This window comes from Triplophysa rosa, linkage group LG25 (assembly GCF_024868665.1).
Source record: "Triplophysa rosa linkage group LG25, Trosa_1v2, whole genome shotgun sequence".
NCBI classification, from domain to species: Eukaryota; Metazoa; Chordata; class Actinopteri; order Cypriniformes; family Nemacheilidae; genus Triplophysa; species Triplophysa rosa.
Window position 1 is genome coordinate 7,233,131 of NC_079914.1, and position 23,859 is coordinate 7,256,989.

The following is a 23,859-nucleotide window of genomic DNA, read 5'->3' on the forward strand; positions in this document are numbered from 1 at the left end:
AGTGAAGGATACAGTAATGGTAGAAAATGTTGCTCTAATAATACATTTTCACTTTTTACAATTTGAGTATATTTAATCTATTTTAATTATTAATTTATTGTGTTTTCTAAAGCAAAAAGTGCGGCACAATTATTTTATATTTTTTAAATCCTGACAAAACATGCAAGACAGCACATGACATTTTCTTCCAAATCCATGTCCACCTAATACATAATACAACAACAGCAGCAATATTTCAGAGGAGCATAAATAAAATATGTTTGGAATGTAATACCTAACATATACATCAACAGTGAGTAAACATGTGCATATGTACGACTTTAACATATAATTTAATTGCTAACAGGAACAGGAAGACCCAGTGCCTCATCCTCCCGAAACAGAGGATCTGCTGAGCTCCTTTTGGCCTCTAGCCACCAGGTCGTCATTTCACCTTTACCCTGAAAAATAAAGTGTTACAATCAGTAAATCTCATTCTGTGTGTCTTAACACAATACTATGAAGAACCATGTCTAAAGGCTAGTGAGGTGAAATAGATGGGGGTGAGCATTCGATTGTGAATAATGAACAGACATCAATTAAGCGAAGTCACAAAAGCCAGCTGAGACCGGGCTCTAATTGAGACACTGCACAGCTGAGCTGAAGTCTTCTGTTCGGTCTCTTGACACTGGTCTGTATTCCCTTGTGATATTTGCCATCTTCTTAGAAACAAAAAGATCAATAACAGACCCTTTCTCTTAGAGGGACCTAAAATACTAATGTGCAAAATAATTAGTTTGATTAAATATTTCTCCTTAAGGCAATTACTTATGCAAATCTGTTTTTTATATAGTTTATGTATGTTATGTTAATGTGAGTGCCACAATATATTAAATTGTGGATTTTTGGCAAGGGCTTGCTATGTGGTTTCTAAGGTGTGATGTGGTTTTGTGTGGTTGCTAGTCCATTGATAGATGGTTGCTGAATGGTTGCTTGCTGACCCACGTCAGTCTCATTGACATTATGGTCCTAAAATATGGCTTAAGTCACTCCTTTAATGTAAGTCTTCAAGATTTTTCTTGTTTTATCATTCACAAAGTGAAAATTACAAGTTAGATTAGGAGTTTGTTAATAAAATAAAATTAAATGAATAAATATTAAAGTATTTATATAATAGTGAAGTTTATATTACGTTTATACGATGAGTTTGATTCCAAAATGAGATAACTGTTTTTAAAAAAAATCAAAAATCATGTTTTTTTATTGTGCATTCCAATTAATATCAATCAAACTGCAGGTGGTTTGTTTTGATTTAAGCCGTAATGACTCAAAAAATACAGCTAACTAACACAATAAAAACATGATAACATAATAAAAAAGTTATCTCATTTTGGAACCAAACTCTTCATATATGTATTAAATACAAAGTATTTATTAAATAGTTTTTAAAGTAAAAGTAGCTGTAGAAGTATGTATACCAATAATAAATACAAATATATATATACAGTATATATAAAACAACAATATATTTTAAATATATTTTAACACTTTGCTGTTTATCTGTTTTCTAACACAAATTTTCAGCACATGAATCATGATGTCAAGCCGGAATGCAGAGTTTATGAGGATAGGTCAGTTATCCATGGCAACCATGGTGAGTAACCTAAAATATTTTGCCTTGCTGCATTTACAACAGTCAAACAATGGCAAAAAATTAACGCAGTGGGTGTCTACTTTGCAATTCTTGTGCCCACATGAGGTCTACTGTATATAAACAAATAACCATCTCACCTTCACATTGAGAGACCCACGGCACACTAGAACGTATCCTCCAAGTTTGTTTAGTAAATCTGCTGTCAAGCCACTGCATTGGATCTTTAAATCTGGAAATAATACATATTTATACTATATAAGAGTAGTAAATGAGAAAGGGTTGAATTACTTCACGGCCAATAAAACCACACTCAATGACAAATATTTACAAGATTTCTTTCTGCGGAAGTATCAGACAGAATCAGTTAATAATTGCTACTGTGTAAACAGCTACTTGCTCAAATACCTTCGCTGGTGGACTCCATACGAGACGCTGTGTTTACAGTATCGCCAAATAAGCAGTATCGAGGCATTTTGGTACCAACCACCCCAGCCACTACAGGGCCTGTGTAAGAAAAGTTTCAGGCTGAATACATGCCAGTTTACAAAAAAATTGTAGAATGAGTAAATTTAGTCAGATTCTTCATTTTGAATGAAACCATTGGTTCTAACATTGTATTGTCGAACACAATAAACAAGAGTTTTAATCATTAGTTCTTTTTATTCTTTTTATTTATTAGTTCTTCATTACTGTCAGTCATACTGACCTGAATGGATGCCAGCTCGTATCTTCAGCTGTGTGGTGGGCTTGTGTGGGATTTTAAACTCATGACAAACACTGATCAGATCCAAAGCCATGCTGGCGATTTCCCCAGCGTGATTGATCCCATTCTCATTTGGTACCCCCGAGACCACCATATCTGAGGAGGATTTTCAGTGAATTTCATTTAGTAAGTTCAGCTTACTAGAATGTTTGGGTTATAAAAAAGCAGGACCACCGAAACGTACACGCATCTCCAATGGTTTCCACTTTGTAAACATCATAGTTGTCAATGATGTCATCGAAAGTGGTGTAGAGTTTGTTGAGGAAATCCACGACCTGGTGGGGGGTGCTCGAGCCAGAAAGCTGAGTGAAGCCCACTATGTCACTGGTCAATACAAACAAACAAAACGATTTTTTCTGTTAATAGAATTGGTGTGTGCTTCTTAGTTTTTCAATAGTTAAAGCCAAATTCAACGATTTTTATTTTATACTTAGTACCTAAAATAAACAGTTGCATTGGAGTAACTCTGCGCTTCTGCTGTGCGCCCCTGACGAAGGTCATCAGCTACTGGTTTTGGTAACATGCCTAAAACAAATAAAAAGGCTATACTGTTTTTTTAACTTTGACAACGTCTATCCAAATTCACTTTCATTGTTTAAAAAAAATTGGCATGCTGGAAACTAATAGTCAAAGCACAACAGAACAGAAAACAGCCTGAAATGCTTTAAGTGTCCAGTAGGTGGAAGCATTAGTATAACGATTCATAGCTACAGGGTGTTCACAGCACTATCAATTGTATACTAGCATACTACTCTTACTATTTCTAATGTTTGTTAATAGTGCATGATATGCAAATTAAACAAAGCAAAACAAAGCACTCAATAATGCTGTCCTATAATGCAAACGGCTTTATTACATCTTGATTAACCTTTTTTAATAGGGTCATGTGACAAAAATGTATTGAACATTTATTATTGCATATTACAGTAATTGCTGTTGTATATTAACTATTATTGGAGTTTTACATTCTATTTAAAAAATAGTAGGCATGTTGAATGTATGGTATACTGAACCAAATTTTTTTGTGTATTTTAAAATGTATTCTTGTAATGTTCAACACTTCATACTGTAAAGCAAACGGTCTGTCTTTTGCTTCTCCTGAAGAAGATCTTGAGTTCTCTCAGCTACAATGGTTTCCAAATGTTTACTGTACTTCTCCATCTAGAATAAAATAACCAACACTGTTAAATGAATGAAACCATGAACTGGAACTCAGAAAGTCAGACTAGACATAATACATACCAGATTCATCATCATATCCACGGGGCTGACCTTGTGCGGGTTCATTTTATTAAGAATCTTTTTCACCTGCTCGAATGTGGGCCTCATGGTGATGTTGTGGGACCAGCATCTTTTGATAAGCTGTGTAGGATTGAAGCAACATACAGTACATAGTGTCTAAACTAAATATCTGATAATATAATTTATGATACTGTTTTTAATAAATTGTTTTATAGAAATGGCAACATTGCTAAAAATATGCTTTTAGGGGGAAACTGTGCTTTCTGAATACAGAATAAATGTAAAAACTGACCTTAGTGGTGAACAATTTTAAATGTTATTTACACAACAGAGCCTATTCAATAAATTATAGATAAATATTTTTTTTTAAATTTAATATAAAGTACTAATATAATATAATAAAATAATTTTGCAGTAGATGAAACTAAATGATCAATATCAATGCTTGGGTCTCATTGGGTTACCCACCGCAAAAGGAAATGTGCTTAAGTAAATACAATTCAAGAGCCATCCATCAATTTCATAGACACAAACCTCACAGTAATCGTCTGGATCTGGGCAATCATTGTCTGATTTCCCGGCCTTCAGTTTGGGAAGTGATGGACGCCACATTACATCAAGCTTGACCGAATCCACTTGTTCCTGCCAATAATTGCACTTCTTATCACCTCAAATATAAAAAAGTACAGAAAAATATTGTTTTCCGGGTCCTTGTATACTTACTGAAATGAGGTCAGTGCGAGTGGCGATCTCGACCAAGATAATGGAGTAGCTTGAGATGGGATGGTAAAGACAAATATTTATTTCTAGCTTCCGAGAGATTGAACAAGATGAAAATAAATGCTTTACGAGTTTATAAAGTTTGTAAAGCTCTTCCAACCTGTACACATCAGCTGCAGCTGTGCAACTAGAGCTGATCCGCAGCAGAACTTCAGGGGCGCAGTAAATGCGATAGACATTCTGATAGGTGAAATTGGTGCTCATCTCCACAAAATCCTCCTTTCTGTAGGCCATTAGCCTATAATCTGGGAACAAATGTGACTGTTCATAATAAATCTTTTACATATTATGTAGAGATTTACCTCAGACACCATAAACCCACTTGTTACATACCTGAAATTTTGCAGACCCACCGGTCATCGATGACACAGTTACGTGACTGAAGACGGCCGTGGAACATTTTGTGCTGGTGGAGGTAAGCCATCCCACGTGCAATGTCGGTCGCAAAAGACAACCTGTTAAGGCAAGATACAGTATGAAGATTTTGTGGTGCTTCTTAAAAGCTTTTCCAGGTTTCCTTAAAATAAATTTACCGAAACCCCCAGTTGATGGGGACGTCCTCATTCAACAACACATCTGCCAAGCTTCCCTTTGGACAGTATTCAGTGATGATGCTCACGAAGGGAACTTCAATGCAGCCTCCAAAGAACTTGGAGAGGTTTGGGTGGTCCAGCTCCCTGGTTAAGACATACAGTCACAGGCTGGGTAAAATCTGACCACATTTTTCAAAGCCAAATTATTTCCTTTTTTGTACTTAATTTGCAATAAACCAACATAGCAACATGTTCCAGTAAACCAACTCCATGTAGTTAGAGTACAGTTACTCACCTGACCTCTTTCACCTCTTTTCTGATTGTTTTGGTCAGAGTGAAATGTTTCTTTCGTATGTGCTTCACAGCCACAGTCTTTCCATCACTGCAGAAAAAACGGACATACTGTAAGTTTAACCAAGATGTGATGGAAATTACAGGGAAACACTCACTAGATGCCAGCCTGAATGAATCGTGGTTTGAAATTGGTGTTCGCTCCGGTGCAGATTATTACATCTGTAACTGTGCTCACAGTGGAGTTTCTCTTCCCTGTCTGAAGGCTTGTGGTGCTGCAAAACCCATTGTAGCACACCTTACCTGTAAAGGTCAATGTACAATAAGGGTTTAATAAAAACATTCAGCTAAAATCGAAGTGGCCGCAAAACTGTAGAACTGTAGAAGTTTGCTGCTCTTTGCAACCACAGTAAGTTTACATACTGAATAAGAAAATCAAGTAAACCCAGTAAACTGAGTAGAAATACGAACATACACAACACAACATAACATGAGTACTTTTAAAGGGACTGGTTGAGTCTAAAACTTACCAAACACAATATTATTGTAGTTGATGATCCAGCTCTCATCCCAAAACATTTTCTGTTTTTGGTATTGCAGCCACTAGGAAAAGAATATAATTGAACAAATTAATAATGGCAAAATATTTTTCAATATATCCATATAGTTTGCACTATTCATATATATTGACAAAATATCAAAACAACATGATTAATGATATCATGTAAATATTACACATTACACATGATAATATTGTAAAATAATTTAGTTCCCATTTAAAACGTTGTTATAATCTCTCCACCTCACTCATATTTAGAGTGTGATCAATAAACAAAAACAAAACAAAACCGAAGATGAATTTAACTGATAGCATTTTTATTTAAGACAATATTGTGATATTCATGTGAATAATCAGAAATCTTTTGCTTAAGATATAATGTAAAAATTTGTGACAGCACTAGTTTGCACTTTTTTATACACTTTGCTTTTATTAAACTTTCTAATATACTGAATGAATTAACCAGCTTATTACATTTCCTTGCGGTGTTGCAGCTGGTTGTCAGGGTGTTGCTAGGCAGTTGCTAAAAGGCTCTATTGTCTCTTAAAATAACAAATATCAGTTGAGTTTTCGTCACCTTGGAATTATACGGTTCTATCTGACATTTTCAAAACTGAGTTATTCACATATTCTTATTCTGTGACAACTTGTTTACATTATGCGATGTTTTTTCTTTACATTGTGTATTTGGGACTTTTCTAGAAAACAACAAGGTTTTATCTACAGAGTCAAATGGACTGCAAAAACTTTGAAGCTTGTAATCACAAAACTGCTCAGAACGCAGATAGAACCTTAAAATTCCAAGGCGATGTACTGTGCAGCTATCCTCACCACCAGCGTTAAGATGAACCCACTGCAGAACAATACGACAGGAAGCCCGATGGCCACTTTAATAGACGTAGCCATAGGACAAACCCCACAGTCGGCAGGACACGTTAGACAGTTCTCCTCCAGTTCACACGTATCATCTCCACACACTTTGAAACAACATATATGGAACAAAAACAGCGCTGTACAAATAAAATTTACACCAGCATGCACACAACTGAAAGTACAAGATTACCTCAGCAAACAATATGCTCAGCCAAGAGAAATTTTGTTTCAGGAAAACATGAATTATTTCCTGGATTAGCATTAGAATATGTCAACAACCTTATTTGATCCGACAATTTCATGTACACATTTACCGCAGGTATATTTTACACATCACATCTACATCCTTGTACTGATGGTTTAAAGATATCTGTAAATTGTCTTTATACAGTAAACTACTCACCTTGTGCACTCACTACTAACACTTTGGACTCTAGTGCAGCGTGCATCTGTCCCACTTTGATGTGAGCGATGACAGATGTTACTCCTAGATGGACAAGCACCACCTGTGTATAAAGATTTATAATCAGCATAATAAATAATCAGCTTTATTTAATTTGAAAAATAAACATTTTATCAGTGTGTTTACTGGGAATCAACCCCATGATGCTTGTTCTGCTAACACAATGTACCAATTGAGCGACATGAAGCTATGAACTCTATCATAACTCAACAAGTTATTATTTTAGGGGGTTTTTTCTAGATTTTTTGCTTCTATTTCGTTTTTTACTGTGCAGTTGCTAGGGCAGTTTGGGTGGTTGCTAGGTTGTCACTTACTGACCCAAGTCATAAGATGCTACCCTGTCTATAGAAGTCCCTATATCTGGAAGACTTTGGCCACTTTTGTAACATGAAATAAATTCGATGTAAAGTTTTTACTTAGTTTTATTATCCACCATGTCGCATCCAATAGCACACCTCTTCTCAACAAGATACTACAAACTATTTAGAACAAACTTTAACTCTAAGTATGATCAAAAATAAAGGGACACTTGTCATAACATGCACCACGCTTTCTGAAGTGAAACAAGAATTGTACTACATTGCTTTAATTTAACCTTTGAAGTCCAAAGGTATTGACTCATCTTGCCAGCTTTAGATACTGTGTGAGTAACAATTTCACCATCGTCTGGAATCCAGGGGCCACATATCCCTCCTCCTCTCTAAAACAGAAAAATACAATCAATGGACTGTTACAAAGGCAACAGGTTGTATGCTGTGAAGCAATCAGGGCTAATATAGACTGTCAAACATCATGCACAAATTATAATAATAGGTTTTCACACTGTACAATTACTAAAACCAGTTTAAGTAGAACCTTGACTAAGTGCTCATCAAGGCTGGCCCACTTCCTTTTGATGAGCTTGTGTCCTTTCCACGCACACACACACTAGTGCAGGTCTTAAATAAAGCGTATAAAAACCTATTGTATAATAGGTTAATAGGAATATAATAATAATAATATAATAGGAATATAATAAGAATATTTTTTAATATTTTTTATATAATATAAACAATAAATATGATCAAATATAAATATAATACTCCAGAATGTAATATTTTATTATCTTAATTTTATTTTATTTGTTCTTATTTTAATCTAGAAAATGCCTCAAAGGGAGCAATTTTGCTCACAAAGTAAACCCACACCCATTTAACTAATGATTACAATCCATTGTAATACCAAAAATAATTACCTTTGACTAACCCTAACACAACCCTTAAAGGAAAACGTTTATATTTTAGAATGTTTTTATTACTTATAAGCCACTTTCTCATTTGAAGATACGACATTACATTAGGTTTAAAGGGATAGTTCACCCAAAAATAAAATTCTGTCATCATTTACTCGCCCTCGGGTTGTTCCAAACCTGTATAAATTTATTTGTCCTGCTGAACACAAAGAACGATATTTGGAAGAATGTTAGCAATTTTCAGTTCTCGGACATCATTGACTACCATAGTAGAACAAAAAATTGAATTTAATATTAAATATATTTAAAAAAAATATTTAAAATGTAATAAAATTTAAAAATATGTATTTTTTGTTCTGTTGAACACATAATGAGATATTTTGAAGAATTTAGGAAAGCAAACAGTTCTGGGGCATCTTTGACAGCCATTTTTAAGTTTCCTTCTAGGGTAGTCAATGATGCTCCGGAACTGAAAATTGTCAAATTCTTCCAAATATCTGTCTTTGTGTTCAGCAGAACAAAGAAATTTATACAGGTTTGGAACAACTTGGGGGAGTAAATGATGACAGAATTTTCATTTTTGGATGAACTATCCCTTTAACTTGAATTTGATTTTAAAATAAAATAGGTTTATTTTCTAACACAGACACACAAGGCAATTAGGAAGACGTTAATTGGAGTATAGTTGATATTCCAACAGTACTCTCATTATGTGGCCTCTGAAGGAGTGCCAAAAGATGCCATGGTTAACCTGCTTTTCATTTTTATATATAACATAACAGCACCAATGCATGTGATTAAGTCAGAAAGCACTTTTTACAGGATCGATCCTACTGACCATGAGCGCAAGCGGGCAGGAATGAATGTTAGCGTGGTACACGCAGCAGTTGAGCTCATTGGCATTGTTCCAGTTGGCGGGACACTCGTGCTCGAGACAGAACCTTTTGGCTTCTGAGGCATTGCTGCAATGACAGTAAAGCTTATTAACCACTGTTGACTCAGGCCAGTATTCTGACATCATTGTGAACATGATATTACATTTAACAATTGAGTCTTGGAAATGTGGTGAGTTTGGAATTAAAGTTCAGCATTTGAATAAAACAAAGAAAACGAATGTCTATACTGGGAAAGCTTTGAGAAATGACAGAAATACATCTGGGTGTGATACTGAATACAACACCTGTCTCTACTCTCTAGTGTATAGCATGTTTATATTACATGAAATTGAATATCGCAATGTGATAGCATCCGAATGAGAATAACAAAGCTCAGATGATATTACATTTGATTTGGCTCGGCTTACCTGAACTGGAAAATCTTGTTTTGAACAACGTATTCATAGAAGGAGTCTGACGCGGTGACAGAATAGGTGACGTTGAACTCCTCCCCATCAGTGACCTTTTCTGGTGGACGCTGAATCCAAGCCATTTCTAAACCTTTGGAAACATTATGTGTGTTGCCATTACCTGACATCCAGGTAATTTACCAACCAAAGCAAATTTGTATCTTCTTGTGCGACATTTCCTCGTGAGAATACACACCAAGTTGTCAATTTTAAAATGATGTCAACTTATTTTGTCTTTGCAGCTTGGTGAATTGAAGAACTGTTCTATAGTCTCTTTCGTTTGATCCCTTCCTCTGAATCTTTCTTTCTCTTGTTCCAGTTCTTACCAATAGAAATGAAATCCATTGACCGTATAGCCCCATGATTTTTAATGTGATGTACTCACCACCACAGCTGATCATGTTATAATCATTCGGCTCCACTATTGGCCAGCAGTCATATTCAGAGTTGTCCAGATCATGCCAACATTCAACAGTCAGGATCTGGAATCATTTCATATTCAACGTTATTTATCATTGAAACAAATAGAAAGATAAATAATGTTAGTTAGAACTTTTCTTTTACTATGAGATAAACTATAGCTTGTGGCTTGTTCCAAGAGATCTTGACGTTCTTGACTGTATCTAACAAATGAAACTGTACAACGTCATCATTTTTAAACTCTATAGACCACTTTGCAAGATTTAAACACTAGCCCAGAAGCACTTCTGGTTTCATTTTTTATTTATTTATTTTTATTTTTGAAATCTCACCAAAATGATTAAATCTTAAAGATATTTAACATTTAAAATCAAACGTATCTGTAGTTTTCATGGGCCATCACTGAACCAGCATTTTTTATGTCATTCAGAGTGGTCTATAGAATTGGCGCATATTTTTGTCCAAACTATTTTAAATTATTAGATCATTTAGATACCAAAAACTGTGTCTTATCTGCGGACATTATGTTCTGCCAACAAAAAAGTACCATTAACTGCACATTATCTGGAGCTTTTCTACAAAATGTTATTTCGTTTGAAAGAGTCGTTTGGATAAAAGTGAAAAAATACACGTAAGAGTAAATGCAAAGGGGCTGGATACATTTTTTCCAGTTTTGTAATGTTCAAAATTCAACCCTGTTACTCAATAGGAAACACATTGGGATGCATAAAAATAGTTGTTTAGTAACTACATTCTAACATGTTAATGCCAATAATACTGTATATAGCCTAGTGAATAGGATTTTCAGAAGCAAGATGTTGACAATCCCCCCTCCAAAAAACTTAAAACCATGGTATTTAAAATGGTTCTGTATGAATATGCCATGACATTTACATGGCAGTCCGAGGTATTTCTTTAAAAATCTATATCATTTATAAGTGATTTTGGCTTTTGGTAAATTCCCAGGTCCATCAGTGTTGGTACAAAACATTGCTTTTCAATTGATGCTCACCTTATTTTAACCACAAGTGTTTCTGACATAACAACAAAAGCAAGGCATAGCACTGTCTAATCCAGTTCATTCAATGACACCTTTTTTGCATATATATATCTCCATAAAAATTGTTTCTAAATAACCCTTTCAGCTTTAACCTACAGCCTTGTAAGAGCAGTAGTGTGGTAAAAAAAAATGTTTATAAAAGCCCTAAATAAAGCAGAAAAGCTTGCACTTACCATAAGAAAAGAAACAGCCCAGGTTTCACATAGACCCATATTGTCCTGCTTGACAGTTTGAATGCGCTGTGCAGAGTGACCCGGCAAAAAGAGGCTGCTTCTTGCCCTTCATTTATTTATTTTTTTCCTGTCTTTGTGGCCTCAATAGCCCCCTAATTATTCAATCAGCCTGGAGGGCTCTCGCTAATCACAAACACAGTGGCTTTCTGCCCTATACCCTCTCCCAAGGAGAGCCAACTCACCTTCAAAACCCCTCTTCAATGGTCAGCACGTAGAAATGAAGAGAAAAAAACACAAATCTAATATTTCACTGCCAAAGATGTGTTGCATTCCATGTTGAAAAAAATACTGTCACATTCTTATTTGTTTGTGATCCGCGTGAATCGGCTGTCATGCAAATTCGGACATTTATTTGGAAATAACCAACATGAATTCACTGGCTTGTTTATTGCCATCTGTGTTATTACCGTCACTTTAATAGGGTTTAATGACAGAGAAGTCGTATATAAAAATGAATAAAAGGATTTCTGAAGAATTTGTGAGATTCGGTGGAAAGGGAGAGAGTTTACAGCTGAGGAATTATAACGTTTAGGGTTCAGTTACATGTTCCTTGAGGCACTTAACTGAAGCTATAAATTTACATGTCTTTATATTGTAATACTGAAGCTCTTTTATATTGTAAACCTTCACTGTTACAAATAAGGGTTCTTCACAGCAATGCCATAGAAAAAACATTTTTGGTTCTTCAGAGAACTTAAAAGAACAATTTCTGTGTAATATTATATATGTATAATATGTATATCTGTATAAAAAACATTTTGTGAAACAAAAAGGTTCTGTGGATCTTAAGGGTTCTCTGTGGAGCCATATAGACAAAAATGGTTATAACATTGTTTATCATCTTAATTTTTAATGTTGGCAAAAAATAATATAAATGCAAACACGTGATCTTGCTGATTAAATAAAATAAATAAATACATGCTCATTTTCATCCATTCACATTTGATTATTTTTAGAATTTTCCCAACAATCTGCATGTATAGTCGCAATTGCATGTATAGAAGGAATAGTTCACCCATAAAATAATTGTATTTATTTTCTATAAAGTATTTTTGTACTTCACAAAAAATCTGAAAAAATATGTATAGATTATAATTTGGTTATTGTGCAATTGGCTTTTAGTTGGCACACATACTGTGCAATATTTGAAATGCTCTCAAAAGAAAACCGGTTCCATTTCCTATTATAATAATTACTATTAATAATTTCCAGCCTCCATGTATATACATTACTTTTTCAGCGCTGAAACATAAAGTGTTAAAAGTAAAAAAAGATTGATACAGAACTATCAATTCTCTATTGCATAATACGCCTATACTCAACATGATTTATATCAACTGACATGTACAGACATGTCAGAGGAATTGCCAGGAATTCTGCAATTCACAGGAATCCCTTGATCTACTTTTTTCTGTATCAAAACAACTACAATTCTTGATGACTGAGATATACCACTCACAGCAGTCTAGTTAAAACAAATGCTTAAAATATCCCCTTAAACAAGCTCAAGCTGTTTTGCCGGTCTTATCTGGTGTCCAAGTCAGGGTTTTGGTTAGTTTTCAGCTGGTCAGACCAGCAGGGGTCAGTTTCATAAACATAGCCGCTAATTTAAGACTGTGTCTTAACAACTAGTCTCACTGACTGGTAATTAGTTAGGACTAATCTAGTCTTACTTTATGATTTAAATTACACCAAACAAATAGTCAAAAACAATTTGTTTGTTGCATGCACACAAGCAACCCTATGTTTCACAAATTAGTTACACGATAGCATAAACAGGAGGATATTTCAAGGGGGTAATATTGGGGCAGGATTTATTTTGCCCACCTGCCTCTTCATACTTACGCATGAATACACATATTGTATAGCCATAAACAGTTTCCACGTGTTTTTAGATGTAACTGGCCATTAATACACACGTTCCAGAAGCTTACTTTTTATTTCTTCCAATAAGTGGTCAAGACACAACCGATTTTGGCAAAACGTGGTGAGGACATGATGACCCACCCATCCCACCCACAACAGTTTACTCATACAAAAGCACCTAGCATGGGCGATGTGTACGCTTTATGTTTATTATACTGAAGTGACATGATCCCAATGTTTGTCCGGATCCTTTTCTCTCTTCTGTAGGAGTTTTCTTTGTGTAATAAACATCTACACCGGAAGTATAAATCAACCTGCTTATTCCCAGTTATGTGACAAGACCTACAATTATCCATTTAAATGCATTTCATTAGCCATTTTTTCGTTAAACGGCGTAAACAGGTAAAGCTTGTTTCACACTCACAGATAAGATCGCAGTCGTTTCATTGTGTTGCTGAATGCACATTACACAGGAATGAACCTGTGTCACAACCGCAGAAGCGCAGCTGTGGAACTCAGGTGAACCGTTGTGCCCATTGCATCAGAATTGCGTAAGACAGACATATGGCCATTCTTACACATTAAGTGGACAAACCGGTTTATAGAGGCCAATGAGCTGTATTTAGCCTATGATGTCTGTACATTAGGGAGTGGCTCTTAAGATGTAAGGATAAACTCTGTAATGGTACTACCCTACCCTGTTTACCAGAGAAAAAAAAGACATTTACTTATTTTTAAGTATTTTTGTATCTTTTATTTTTGGTCAAAGAATACTGTAAAATAATATATACAGACACTTTCATTTACAAACTCGTTTAGGTTTAAATGATAGTGTTTAACACATTTATAAATCTTTCCTGGACATTTTTTCTGTTCTATATACAGTGTACCTCTACTACCATTTATTTGCAGCAGTGTTAATTTCGTTAACGAAAACTATGACGAAAAGTATTCGTTAACGACATGTTTTCACTGACGAAAACGAGACGATAACTAAATAAAAATGAATGCATTATAACGAAAACTGTAATAAAAATATACTGACATTTTCGTCAACTAATAAAAACGAGACGAAAATATTCTTGTCCCACCTGGCGGACATCAGATTGCGCGCATGTGCTGCTTATCTCATATAAACGGCAGAGAGAAGTCTCTGGGAGAAGGGAAAGCATAGGTGTCTCCACGCGGTTTACAAAGCGTCTTATTTTCCTTCACGATCGCCGGTAAAACGCCGCAAACTTGAAGCGCGACTGCAGGCGAGTCACCCCGAAACACATTACGAAGGCAAGCTCAAGTGTTTTTATATGCCTATGTTAATTTAACACGAGCTGCTGCATAACGTGAAATGCAACAAAGTCAGCCAAAAGAAACCAGCGCCGTCCTCTACTGATTATAGAAGTGATGAAGTGAGTCGAACTGTACATTCCAACCAAGTATGTAACATGTTTGCATGACTAAAGAAATGTAATACAATTTATATAATATGTCTTTTTGAAAGCTATTCTCATTCATTGCTGTCTCAAGCAAAGACAGTGCAGCGCTTACTTCAAAGAGGCATGCCATGAGCCAATAGCCTTTGAGTGTGAGCCCTGTCAGAGCGTTTCATTGGTTGAATGAACACGCCCAACTTAACGAGTCAATTGAGTCAAATGGGACTGAATGAACTGGAACATGTCGTTCATGGTCTAATACTCTGCGTTCCAACAATGCATATCTAGTTACTGAACTTTTCTGAAAAATAAAGGTAATGACCTGGTTTAATTGTATTCTAAGGTGAAGTAAATTATGTCAAAACAGTTGAATCTTTGTATGGAACATTTAATTACACCAAGTAAATGATTTAAACCATTTAGATTTTAGTAGACTAAATATAATGTATATTTATTCGACTAAAATGTTTTTCATATTTCGTCGACTAAAACTAGACTAAAACTAAAATGATGGGGTTGACTAAAATGTGACTAAAACTACATTGCATTTTCGTCAAAAGACTATGACTAAAACTAAATCAAAATTTGCTGTCAAAATTAACACTGATTTGCAGGTGTTAAATAATTTAAAATGCAGACATATTTAGTGTTCAAAGCATATATTATTTGGTCTGATAAATGCGTTACACTTACAGTGTTATAGAGATTTTGGCATTCATCTAAAGATGCTAAAGAATCTTTTCAATGGTTTCTCAAAGACAACAATTACTTGATTTGGATTAAAAAATCGGGCAGTTTACATAATCTGAATGTATACAGAATAGTGTTAGATTTTTGTACATTTGAGGCAACTACCTCTATGTACATGAAAAGAGCAGAAGTGTTAAAAACTTATTTTTGTACTTAATCTTACAAAAAAAAGTGTACTCACTTCTGACACATTTTTCTCACATGGTTGCTATTGACAGTATGTTACAAAACAATCTTTACGGTAATATTTACAGCATATAACATGATCTGCATACTACATACAGGATTGAAGACAAGTATACGAAAAAGCAATCAACAGGTTCACAAATATTACTTGCCAAGTACAGCAAACCAATAAAATTAGCTCAGCGTTCTGAAAAATGCCATTTGAATTACTCTCCAAAGCTGAATTACTGAGGTAAAACACAACTTTGCTCAAGTGCACTTTTCTGTCAGAAAAGTAACCTGGTGGGTAGCGCACATGCTTTGACATGTTGTGCATTGCCATTCATGCAGGCAATCTGAATATCCCACATTACTCATTCTTCATTGCCTAACAGTTGGAATATCCCTAAAATATACAAAAAGTACTTTGTTTTGTATGCTGTCATCAAAGTCATTTGAGTATCAGTCTAACTAATACTTCATCCATACTGTGAGTGAATTAAAGAGCAATGCCGCGCCATGTTATTAAAAATTCAGGACGTCAGCATCTCCTGTGTGGACACTTTGCTGTCCTCCGTCGTGTTCTCCTTGAGGCTGGTACTTGTCTCATGGCCCGAGTTGCGTTGAATGTTGGCCCTGGACGACCTCTGACGTCTCGTTCCGCTGCAAACACAACGCATCAAGTTTTTGATGGTGGTCCACATTTCCTCGTCTTTATAAGAGTAGATGATCGGGTTCATGACAGAGTTGAGGACGGCGAGGAGGAGCAACCAACGCTTGAACTTGAGGACTTCGCATCGCTCGCAGTTGAGTCCGTCCAGGAGAAGAACCACAAGCCCAGGGGTCCAGCAGATGACAAACGCTCCTGAAAAGACACATACACAGAGCGGGTTTGAAAACATCTGGGACACAGGCACACCCAAAAATAAAAAAATCTGTCAATTTATTCATCCTTATGTTGTTTAAAACCTATATATATATATGACTCTTTTTTCTCTGAAACACAAAATAAGATATTTTACCAACGTTTTTTTAAATGTCTTCTTTTGTGTTCTGCAGTTGAAAGAAAGTCATAAAGGTAAACGAAGAATTTACCATTTGCCGGAATATGTAATATTCTTTATCTACTGCAAACACATTTTTAATACGTTTTTCATTGTTTGTGTCTCCAAAAAAATGTATAAATTAGGAAATGAAAACAGAGAAAGTTATCATCAGTTCCCACATGTAAGCAGGTTCCACAAGTTTTCAAACATCATAAAAATACAACTTTGCTGAATCTCCAAACACAACCTTTAGCACACAGCCTCTTTACCTCCTTTAGAAACCTAACCGGTGATTTCAGAGAATGCTTTTCTGCCCCAACATGTTCAAAACCACTTTTTTTCAAGCCCTGATAGTGACTCACAGCAGCAAAGCTTCTTTTAGTTGTACTTCCCCTTAAATCTTTTAAGTTAGCATGAAGTCCCGTCTGCACCGCAAAACAAGCTCGGACAAACAGGATAGATCTCAGGTGTCCGACCTGCAGCGGCACGTCCGTCTAAACACTCATGCCGACTGAACAATGGCAATAGTTATTTTCTGGCGGTGCGATAGTTGATGGCAGGCATACCCACCTCCTGTAATTTAAAAGTGCCATAAATGTGCTTGGTTGGCTAAAGAGAGGAGTACTAGAAGAGAACACATGCGGTCGAGGTTACAACAAAACCTCATCAAATGGGGGTTCCTCTGCAGTTTCTCCTTAAGTTCCCCATTTAAATGAACACTCGTACCCTTTAATTGTATAAAAAAACATCTGGAGGAGCTAGGCTTTGCCATATTTGATGCAGATGTGCAGTTTTCTAGAATCCCTTTTGCGTTTATTACACAGCACACTTTCAAGCACAATGAAAACATGAAAATGGCTTTGTGCCGCTTGGCCAGAACTATTTTAAAATAAGACTTTGAAAGCTTTGCAATGGTTTGTGATGGAGGGAATGGTTTCTTAAAAGGGGCTTAAAAGGTTCTTCACAGCGATGCCATAGAAGAACCATTTTTGGTTCCACAAAGAACCATTCAGTCAAAGGTTGTTCAGATGTTAAAGGTTCTTTATGGAACCAAAAGGTTCTTCTATGGCATCGAAGAACATTTTGAAGCACCTTTTTTTAAGGGTGAAGAACCATTTTTGGTTCGGCAAAGAACCATTCAGTCAAAGAACCATCTCTTTCTTACTTTTTTATAATCTGAAGAACGTTTCTACGACACAAAGAACCTTTTGTAAAACAGAAAGGTTCTTCAGATGTTAAGGGTTCCTTATGGAACTATTTAGACAAAAAAGGGTCTTCTATGGCATTGAAGAACCTTTTAAAGCACCTTTATTTTTAATAGTGTACGTCAGTGTTTAACTTATGTTGGTAACACTTATACCATAAGGTTGTATTTGTTAACATTAGTTAATGCTTTAGCTAACATGAACTAAAAATGAGCAATACTTCTACAGCATTTATTAATCGTGGTTCGTGCTATTTTAGCATTTATTAATATAGTTTTTAAATAAATTTGTATGTGTTAACATTAGTTAAAGCACAATGAACTAACATGAACAATTGTGTTGACCTTCACTAACATTAACAAGCATTTATAAATGCTGAGAAAACTATATTGCTTACAGTTAGTTGTAAACTAACGGTACTGTTTAGCGCGTTGACAAAATGTTTATATGCTCTCCTACTTGTAAGTCGCTTTGGATAAAAGCGTCTGCCAAATGAATAAATGTAAATGTAATGTAGTTCATGTTAGCTAATGCGTTTACTAATGCTAACAAATACAACTTTATTTTTAAGTGTTACCTTTATGTTCAATTATATATCAATAAATTGACCTATTAAAACACTTTTTAAATTTTGGTTGGTTGTTTGTATGTTCATGTGGGGGCACGTCTCTCTTTCAAAAGAGGAGACGTGCAGATTTGTAACTTTCACTTATAGGCATGCTACAAGACAAGAAAGAAAGAATGTAGCATTCTGCAGAAGCTCAGGCATCTGCTTTTATCTGCTGTTTGCTGGCGAAATAACTGATGAGTACTGGCCTGTAAACTCCACCTCGCATACACCACAGCACTACGTATCTTCATTATGCGGAGTCTTCCATCTAACAGAAATCAATCCCTTCCTGGAAACAAAGCCATCTTGTCTAGTCAAAAAGCATCTTCACACACGTGAACAATTGGCTTGAAAGGAGGACGTGCATCGAATGCGAGGTTAAGGCACATTTTCTCCGAAGCCACAGGCCACTTACAGCGGTGGTTTGATTCAGATTCCAGCCAGTGTAAAAACCGACCTTGTGCAACATAGCTACAGAAAGCATGATGTGCTGGGAACAGCCAGGCTCCTCCACTTCAGTTACCCAGTTACTTATAAAACCATTAACTGCTGTAAAAAAAAAAAGCTTTTCCTCTCCACAACTACATTCTGAATTTTTTAGAGAAGGGTTAAAATAACTTCATGTAACTTTCTAACAGGAATAATTGAGTGCAAATGTAAAATAGGTTGAATATTTTGTACGTTTACATAATTCCCGCAGAAAGACTGAGAAGATCAAGAGAGAAGACGTTTTGAAAGTGATGTTTTGATAACATTCACCTAACGCCAAGGTGTCAGGGAATAGGTCTGTTTTGTCTCATTGTTTGTTAGATGAATATGTCTTTTAACCCAGACAGCTTATCTTGTGCGGTGAGAATGGTATGAATTTACAGCAGGTGCAAAACAAAAGGTAATCTGTTTCTGAAGAAGATAAATATCTAATTTGTTTCTTGAAGAGTGCTAAATGGACAACAAACAGTCCTTTTTCACATATTATAAATAACTACAGTAATCTTACATGTCTCTGTTTCAGAAATAAATATAAAACGAATAAATATAAAAAAAATATTTGCCAAGATACTAACAAGTGCAACAAAAAATGTGACATTTGAATATGAACACAAACATCTACATGCTACAAAATACAGTATATGTTAATGTAATACCTCTCTACTTTGTGTCATTGTGTTTCGATTTTTTAGATCTATCTTATTCATATTCAGGAGAAGCATCTGGGAAACACTGCAAAAATAACAAAAATAAAACGACCTTTCCCCTGGTTGATATAAAGATTAATACACGCTTTCAGGGACAGGACTAAATGTATATCATACAACAAGAATACGTTTATCGAGTCTACTCTTAACAGGACACGAGACCACATCCCTTCAACCTAAATATTTACTACGACTATAACAAAGTCACAGAAATATTTACTCACACTTGCCCCAGAGACCCACCGGTTTTGGGTGTACGACAAGTTTGGCAAGAAACAAGACTTTGTGAGGGTCCTCTTTTTGTGAGCTGAATCGACAAAAATCCTTTATCTTGCTTAAAGAAAAAGGTGTGGCCTTTGGACAGCTCATCAGGGTTATGGTGGATTGTGGGAAAACTATAAAAAAGCATATCCTGTAATTGCTATTGAACTTTGACTGAGGAGTTGACTGATACATATCACAGCCTGGAATGTGTGTGGGGTTCAACATATTGTGCAAAAAACACTCTTTGCTTTTTTTGTCAAGATACTTTTAGTAGAGAAGTTGGCTTTATAATGCATAAAGTCCATAATAAATCAACCCAAATGAATAAAAAAAAGTTTAAAAGTTTTATAACATAAGCAATACTTACCCAGTACAGTCATCACTGTTTTAATCAGTTTGACCGGTGTCCTCTTGCGATTTATAGATCCAGACGTGTGAGCCTTCAAAACCACCGTCTTCCTCATCACATAGATGTATATCCTCAAATAAATGCACACCATGATGAGAAAAAGCACCAAGTTGGACACAGACCAGAAGATCAGATAGCTCCGGCTAAAGATGGGCGCCAGCTTAGAGCACAAATCCAGACTACAAATACAGTTCCAGCCCAAACTAGGCACGGTGCCCATAAATATGGAGATACCCCACACAAGGATGATCAGGAGGGTCACTCTACGTTTGGTGAGATTACTGTGAATCTTCCAGTTCATCACCGAGATGTAGCGCTCCAGGGCGATCACCAGAAGGTTGGCCAGGGACGCCGAGAGGCTTATGTCGAGTAGACCCTGCCGAAAGAAGTAGACCTGTACTGTCAGTTCGTGAGATACTTTTCCCGTGTTGAACATGAGATACACGTAAGCGATGCCGGCGAGAAAATCCGAGGCTGCGAGGTTGGAGAGGAGATAGTAGAAGGGGTAGTGAAACCTCCGGTTGGTTATCACCGCTGTGATGACCAGGGCATTAGCCACTAAGATGAAACCACAGCAAATGGATCCAGCACATTGAACCAGGATGAGCTGCGTTCGGTCCCACTCGGTTGTGGTTATGTTGCTGTTGTTGTAGAAGAAGCCCATAGGCTGGTCATAGTGGCATCTGTTGTAACTTGCCATCTTGAGACAAAACCACTATGAGTGGAAAAGAGACAAAGCGTTTCATGGAAGAACATAACTCAAACTGCACAGGGTACACAGTGTAAAAGGCTTGGTTGGGAGACTTTTGAATTACAATAGGGAGCTAAAAATGGTTCTTTGTAGCAATGTCACAGAAAACCCATTTACTCAAAGTTTCTTACAAGAACCATTTTTTTCTCACTTTATTACAATCCAAAGGATTGGTTGTTCAATGTTCTTTATGGAACCATTCAGCCAAAACTGGTTCTTCTGCGGACTCAAAGAACATTTTGAAGCACATGTTTGTGTTCTGTGAATATTAAAGGTTATTTAAGGCAGTGGTTCAAAACTGGGGGCCGTGGCCCCCTGGGGGGCCCCAAGATGGTTCCAGGGGGCCACAGATTTTGTGGCATTTTAGAAATATAGATATTTATCATACATTTTGTGCAATCAAACATCAGAAAAACAACACCACCAACCAAAATAATCGATGTTTTAGCATTGTTTAACTGAATATTTTCTTGGTTTAATTAAAATTTTAAGTTTAAGATTATAAGTCTTTATTTGGGGGGCCGCAAAGCAATGCACTCTACACAAAGGGGACCTAACAACAAAAAAGTTTGAGAACCACTGATTTAAGGAACTAGAGGTCAACAAAGAACATTTAGTAACCTTTATTTTAAGGCTGTATGTCTAAAAGCAACTGAGAAATTCAGATTCCTTACGAAAATGAATAGTTTTACTATAGTAATCATAGTTTACCTACATGGTTCACCTACCAACTTACTACATGAACCTCGTGTAACCATGATTTGTTGTAAAACTTCTATAATACAAATACTAATCAATTTCACAAAACAAATAAATAGAAATAGGTTAACAAATAACATGGTTACTACACTTTTACTGTCTCAAAACCATGATTTATTTTCATAAGTTATCTTAAGAATGAACGTGAATCTTTTAACTGGAAACAAACACTGTGACTTACTTTACTGTGCAAATCACAACAGTACACTTGCAAACTGCATCCACCCAAACAGTACAATACTTCTAAAACAGGTGAAATATCATCAAAATCCAGCACAACTTTACCTGTGTTATATGTGCAGGAAATTAAATAAGCAGTAACACGGTCAGGGTGTCAGTTTGTTCTCCATTAGCGATGTGAAGTCTTGCTTCACTCTGGCGAGACGAAACGCGACTAGTGAAGAAGTATTGCTGAACGTTGACAATGTCTTTGGGGAGGAGAGAACGTCTCTGTGGGCGTGGCTACAGCTCTACCGTGTACACAAACCGCAGCGTACATACAGCAACAATGAATGCTGCTGCTCTGCCCTTACAGAAAATGTTAAGGATACTAAAATGTAGTAAACGTGTTTTGGTTATCGTTTATATTACCATAGTTTTACTAACACTGTTAAACTATGGTTACTACTAGTGAGACATGTGTCATGGTTTGACTACAACGAAACTTTAGAGCTGTCACGATTATTTAATAATCGTCTCATCGCGATTGTTTCAGATCATCGCAATTGTTGCACATCTCTATAGAAGACACAGGGGGGAGCTGTAGTGTCTGCATATTTAATGTATGTTGTAACTAAAGTATGGTAATACTGGTAAAATGTACCACCACAACACCATCCATCACTTAAAAAAAACTTTGAAGCATATACCATAGAAATAAACTGCAAACCTACAATTTAATATTACTTAAAATAATCTCAGGGTGAAAACCAGCCTACCAAAATTTCATTAACATAGAAGTAACATTTTAATGCAGACTAGAAGCTTTGGTAGCATTTTAATGGTGGCTTCAATTCAGCCCTGAGTTACTGTAGTAAACCATTGTTAGTTTTGCCAGGGTTGTTTGAGGTAATAAAGTTAACAAAACTTTTTGTTTTACAGTCCTAGACGATCGATGTTCAAAGTCTGATTGTGTCGGTATGACGCGGTGTCCCGGAACGCACGCGCTATTGCGTAACATCGCAATACTCAGGTGTGTAAAGGAGGCAAAACACTGGTTCAAAATGTATGGATATTTTGATTTGACGTCTCGTTTTTGTATACTTGAATTGTGCTGGCTCTGAAAACTACCCCTTACAAACACATATCTCCTTACAGGAAACCAGTTTAACCATTATATTTTAGTAAACCCATTACGCAAATAGTTACCAAACCATCAAAATTGTGGTTACTTTACTTTTACTGAAACAAAACTGGTTAAAAACAGATCATATTTATGCTGATAATACTAATCTGATTGCTTATGGGGGATGCAACATTCATATACAGACATCCCGGCTAAATACATAATAGAACCCTGCCCAAAACTCAATAGAAAATGTTATGGATTTAGTAGGAATTGTATTGGATTTAATAAAAACTATAATATTGGTGTGGGGTGGATTTCATTGGTGAGATGTTGAAAAATACCCAAAACACACTACAAGCATTAATTTAGAATTTCTGTGATAGTTTCTTTCAGCAAGTATGGCCAAATAGTTATACATTATAAAAAGAGCTATCTCTTAATACTTTCATTTTAGTCCTTTTTCAGATTGTTTTGTTGTGCTGTTGTACTGAATGTTATGTCACATTGACAACTCTCATTGTGGCCATATGTATATAAATATTTCACCTTCTGCAATATACATGTAAATATATAACCATCTGTTTTCTCATAAAAGACATTAAAAACAATCGATAAAAATTAAGTAAATGCAGGCTGAGGCAGGCATCCTGATAAATCACAGAATTTGTGCCCAGTTTGGAATTGTGTTTAAAAA

General features: G+C 35.8%; 2 protein-coding genes across 2 annotated transcripts; both read right to left on the reverse strand.

The window, feature by feature from the left end:
- Nucleotides 1-19: 19 nt before the first annotated feature.
- LOC130548973 (atrial natriuretic peptide receptor 2-like) lies at nucleotides 20-11,389 on the reverse strand. The gene is made up of 23 exons (XM_057326072.1): nucleotides 11,367-11,389; nucleotides 10,099-10,195; nucleotides 9,672-9,804; nucleotides 9,207-9,330; nucleotides 7,733-7,837; nucleotides 7,078-7,180; nucleotides 6,633-6,778; nucleotides 5,773-5,845; nucleotides 5,401-5,545; nucleotides 5,247-5,333; nucleotides 4,952-5,095; nucleotides 4,752-4,873; nucleotides 4,519-4,663; nucleotides 4,362-4,410; nucleotides 4,173-4,280; nucleotides 3,639-3,758; nucleotides 3,464-3,557; nucleotides 2,834-2,921; nucleotides 2,581-2,720; nucleotides 2,340-2,492; nucleotides 2,039-2,137; nucleotides 1,771-1,862; nucleotides 20-440 (listed from the first exon to the last, which is right to left on the reverse strand). The coding sequence occupies exons 1-23, from the start codon at nucleotides 11,367-11,369 to the stop codon at nucleotides 333-335; spliced, it is 2,478 nt and encodes an 825-aa protein (XP_057182055.1). The 5' UTR covers nucleotides 11,370-11,389; the 3' UTR covers nucleotides 20-332.
- Nucleotides 11,390-13,903: 2,514 nt separating this feature from the next.
- On the reverse strand, nucleotides 13,904-22,272 carry lpar3 (lysophosphatidic acid receptor 3). The gene is made up of 3 exons (XM_057326395.1): nucleotides 22,163-22,272; nucleotides 20,326-21,082; nucleotides 13,904-16,502 (listed from the first exon to the last, which is right to left on the reverse strand). Exons 2-3 carry the CDS (start codon nucleotides 21,065-21,067, stop codon nucleotides 16,171-16,173), a joined length of 1,074 nt encoding a protein of 357 aa, XP_057182378.1. The 5' UTR covers nucleotides 21,068-21,082; nucleotides 22,163-22,272; the 3' UTR covers nucleotides 13,904-16,170.
- Nucleotides 22,273-23,859: the final 1,587 nt, after the last annotated feature.

Coding starts and splice junctions, on each gene's coding strand:
- LOC130548973 (XM_057326072.1), bottom strand. Junction 5,546..5,772: donor CTACAATAATATTGTGTTTG/GTAAGTTTTAGA, acceptor TGACCTTTACAG/GTAAGGTGTGCTACAATGGG. Junction 5,334..5,400: donor TTCATTCAGGCTGGCATCTA/GTGAGTGTTTCC, acceptor TTTTTTCTGCAG/TGATGGAAAGACTGTGGCTG.
- lpar3 (XM_057326395.1), bottom strand. CDS start 21,067: ATGGCAAGTTACAACAGATGCCACTATGACCAGCCTATGGGCTTCTTC. Junction 16,503..20,325: donor AACAGTGATGACTGTACTGG/GTAAGTATTGCT, acceptor GTGTCTTTTCAG/GAGCGTTTGTCATCTGCTGG.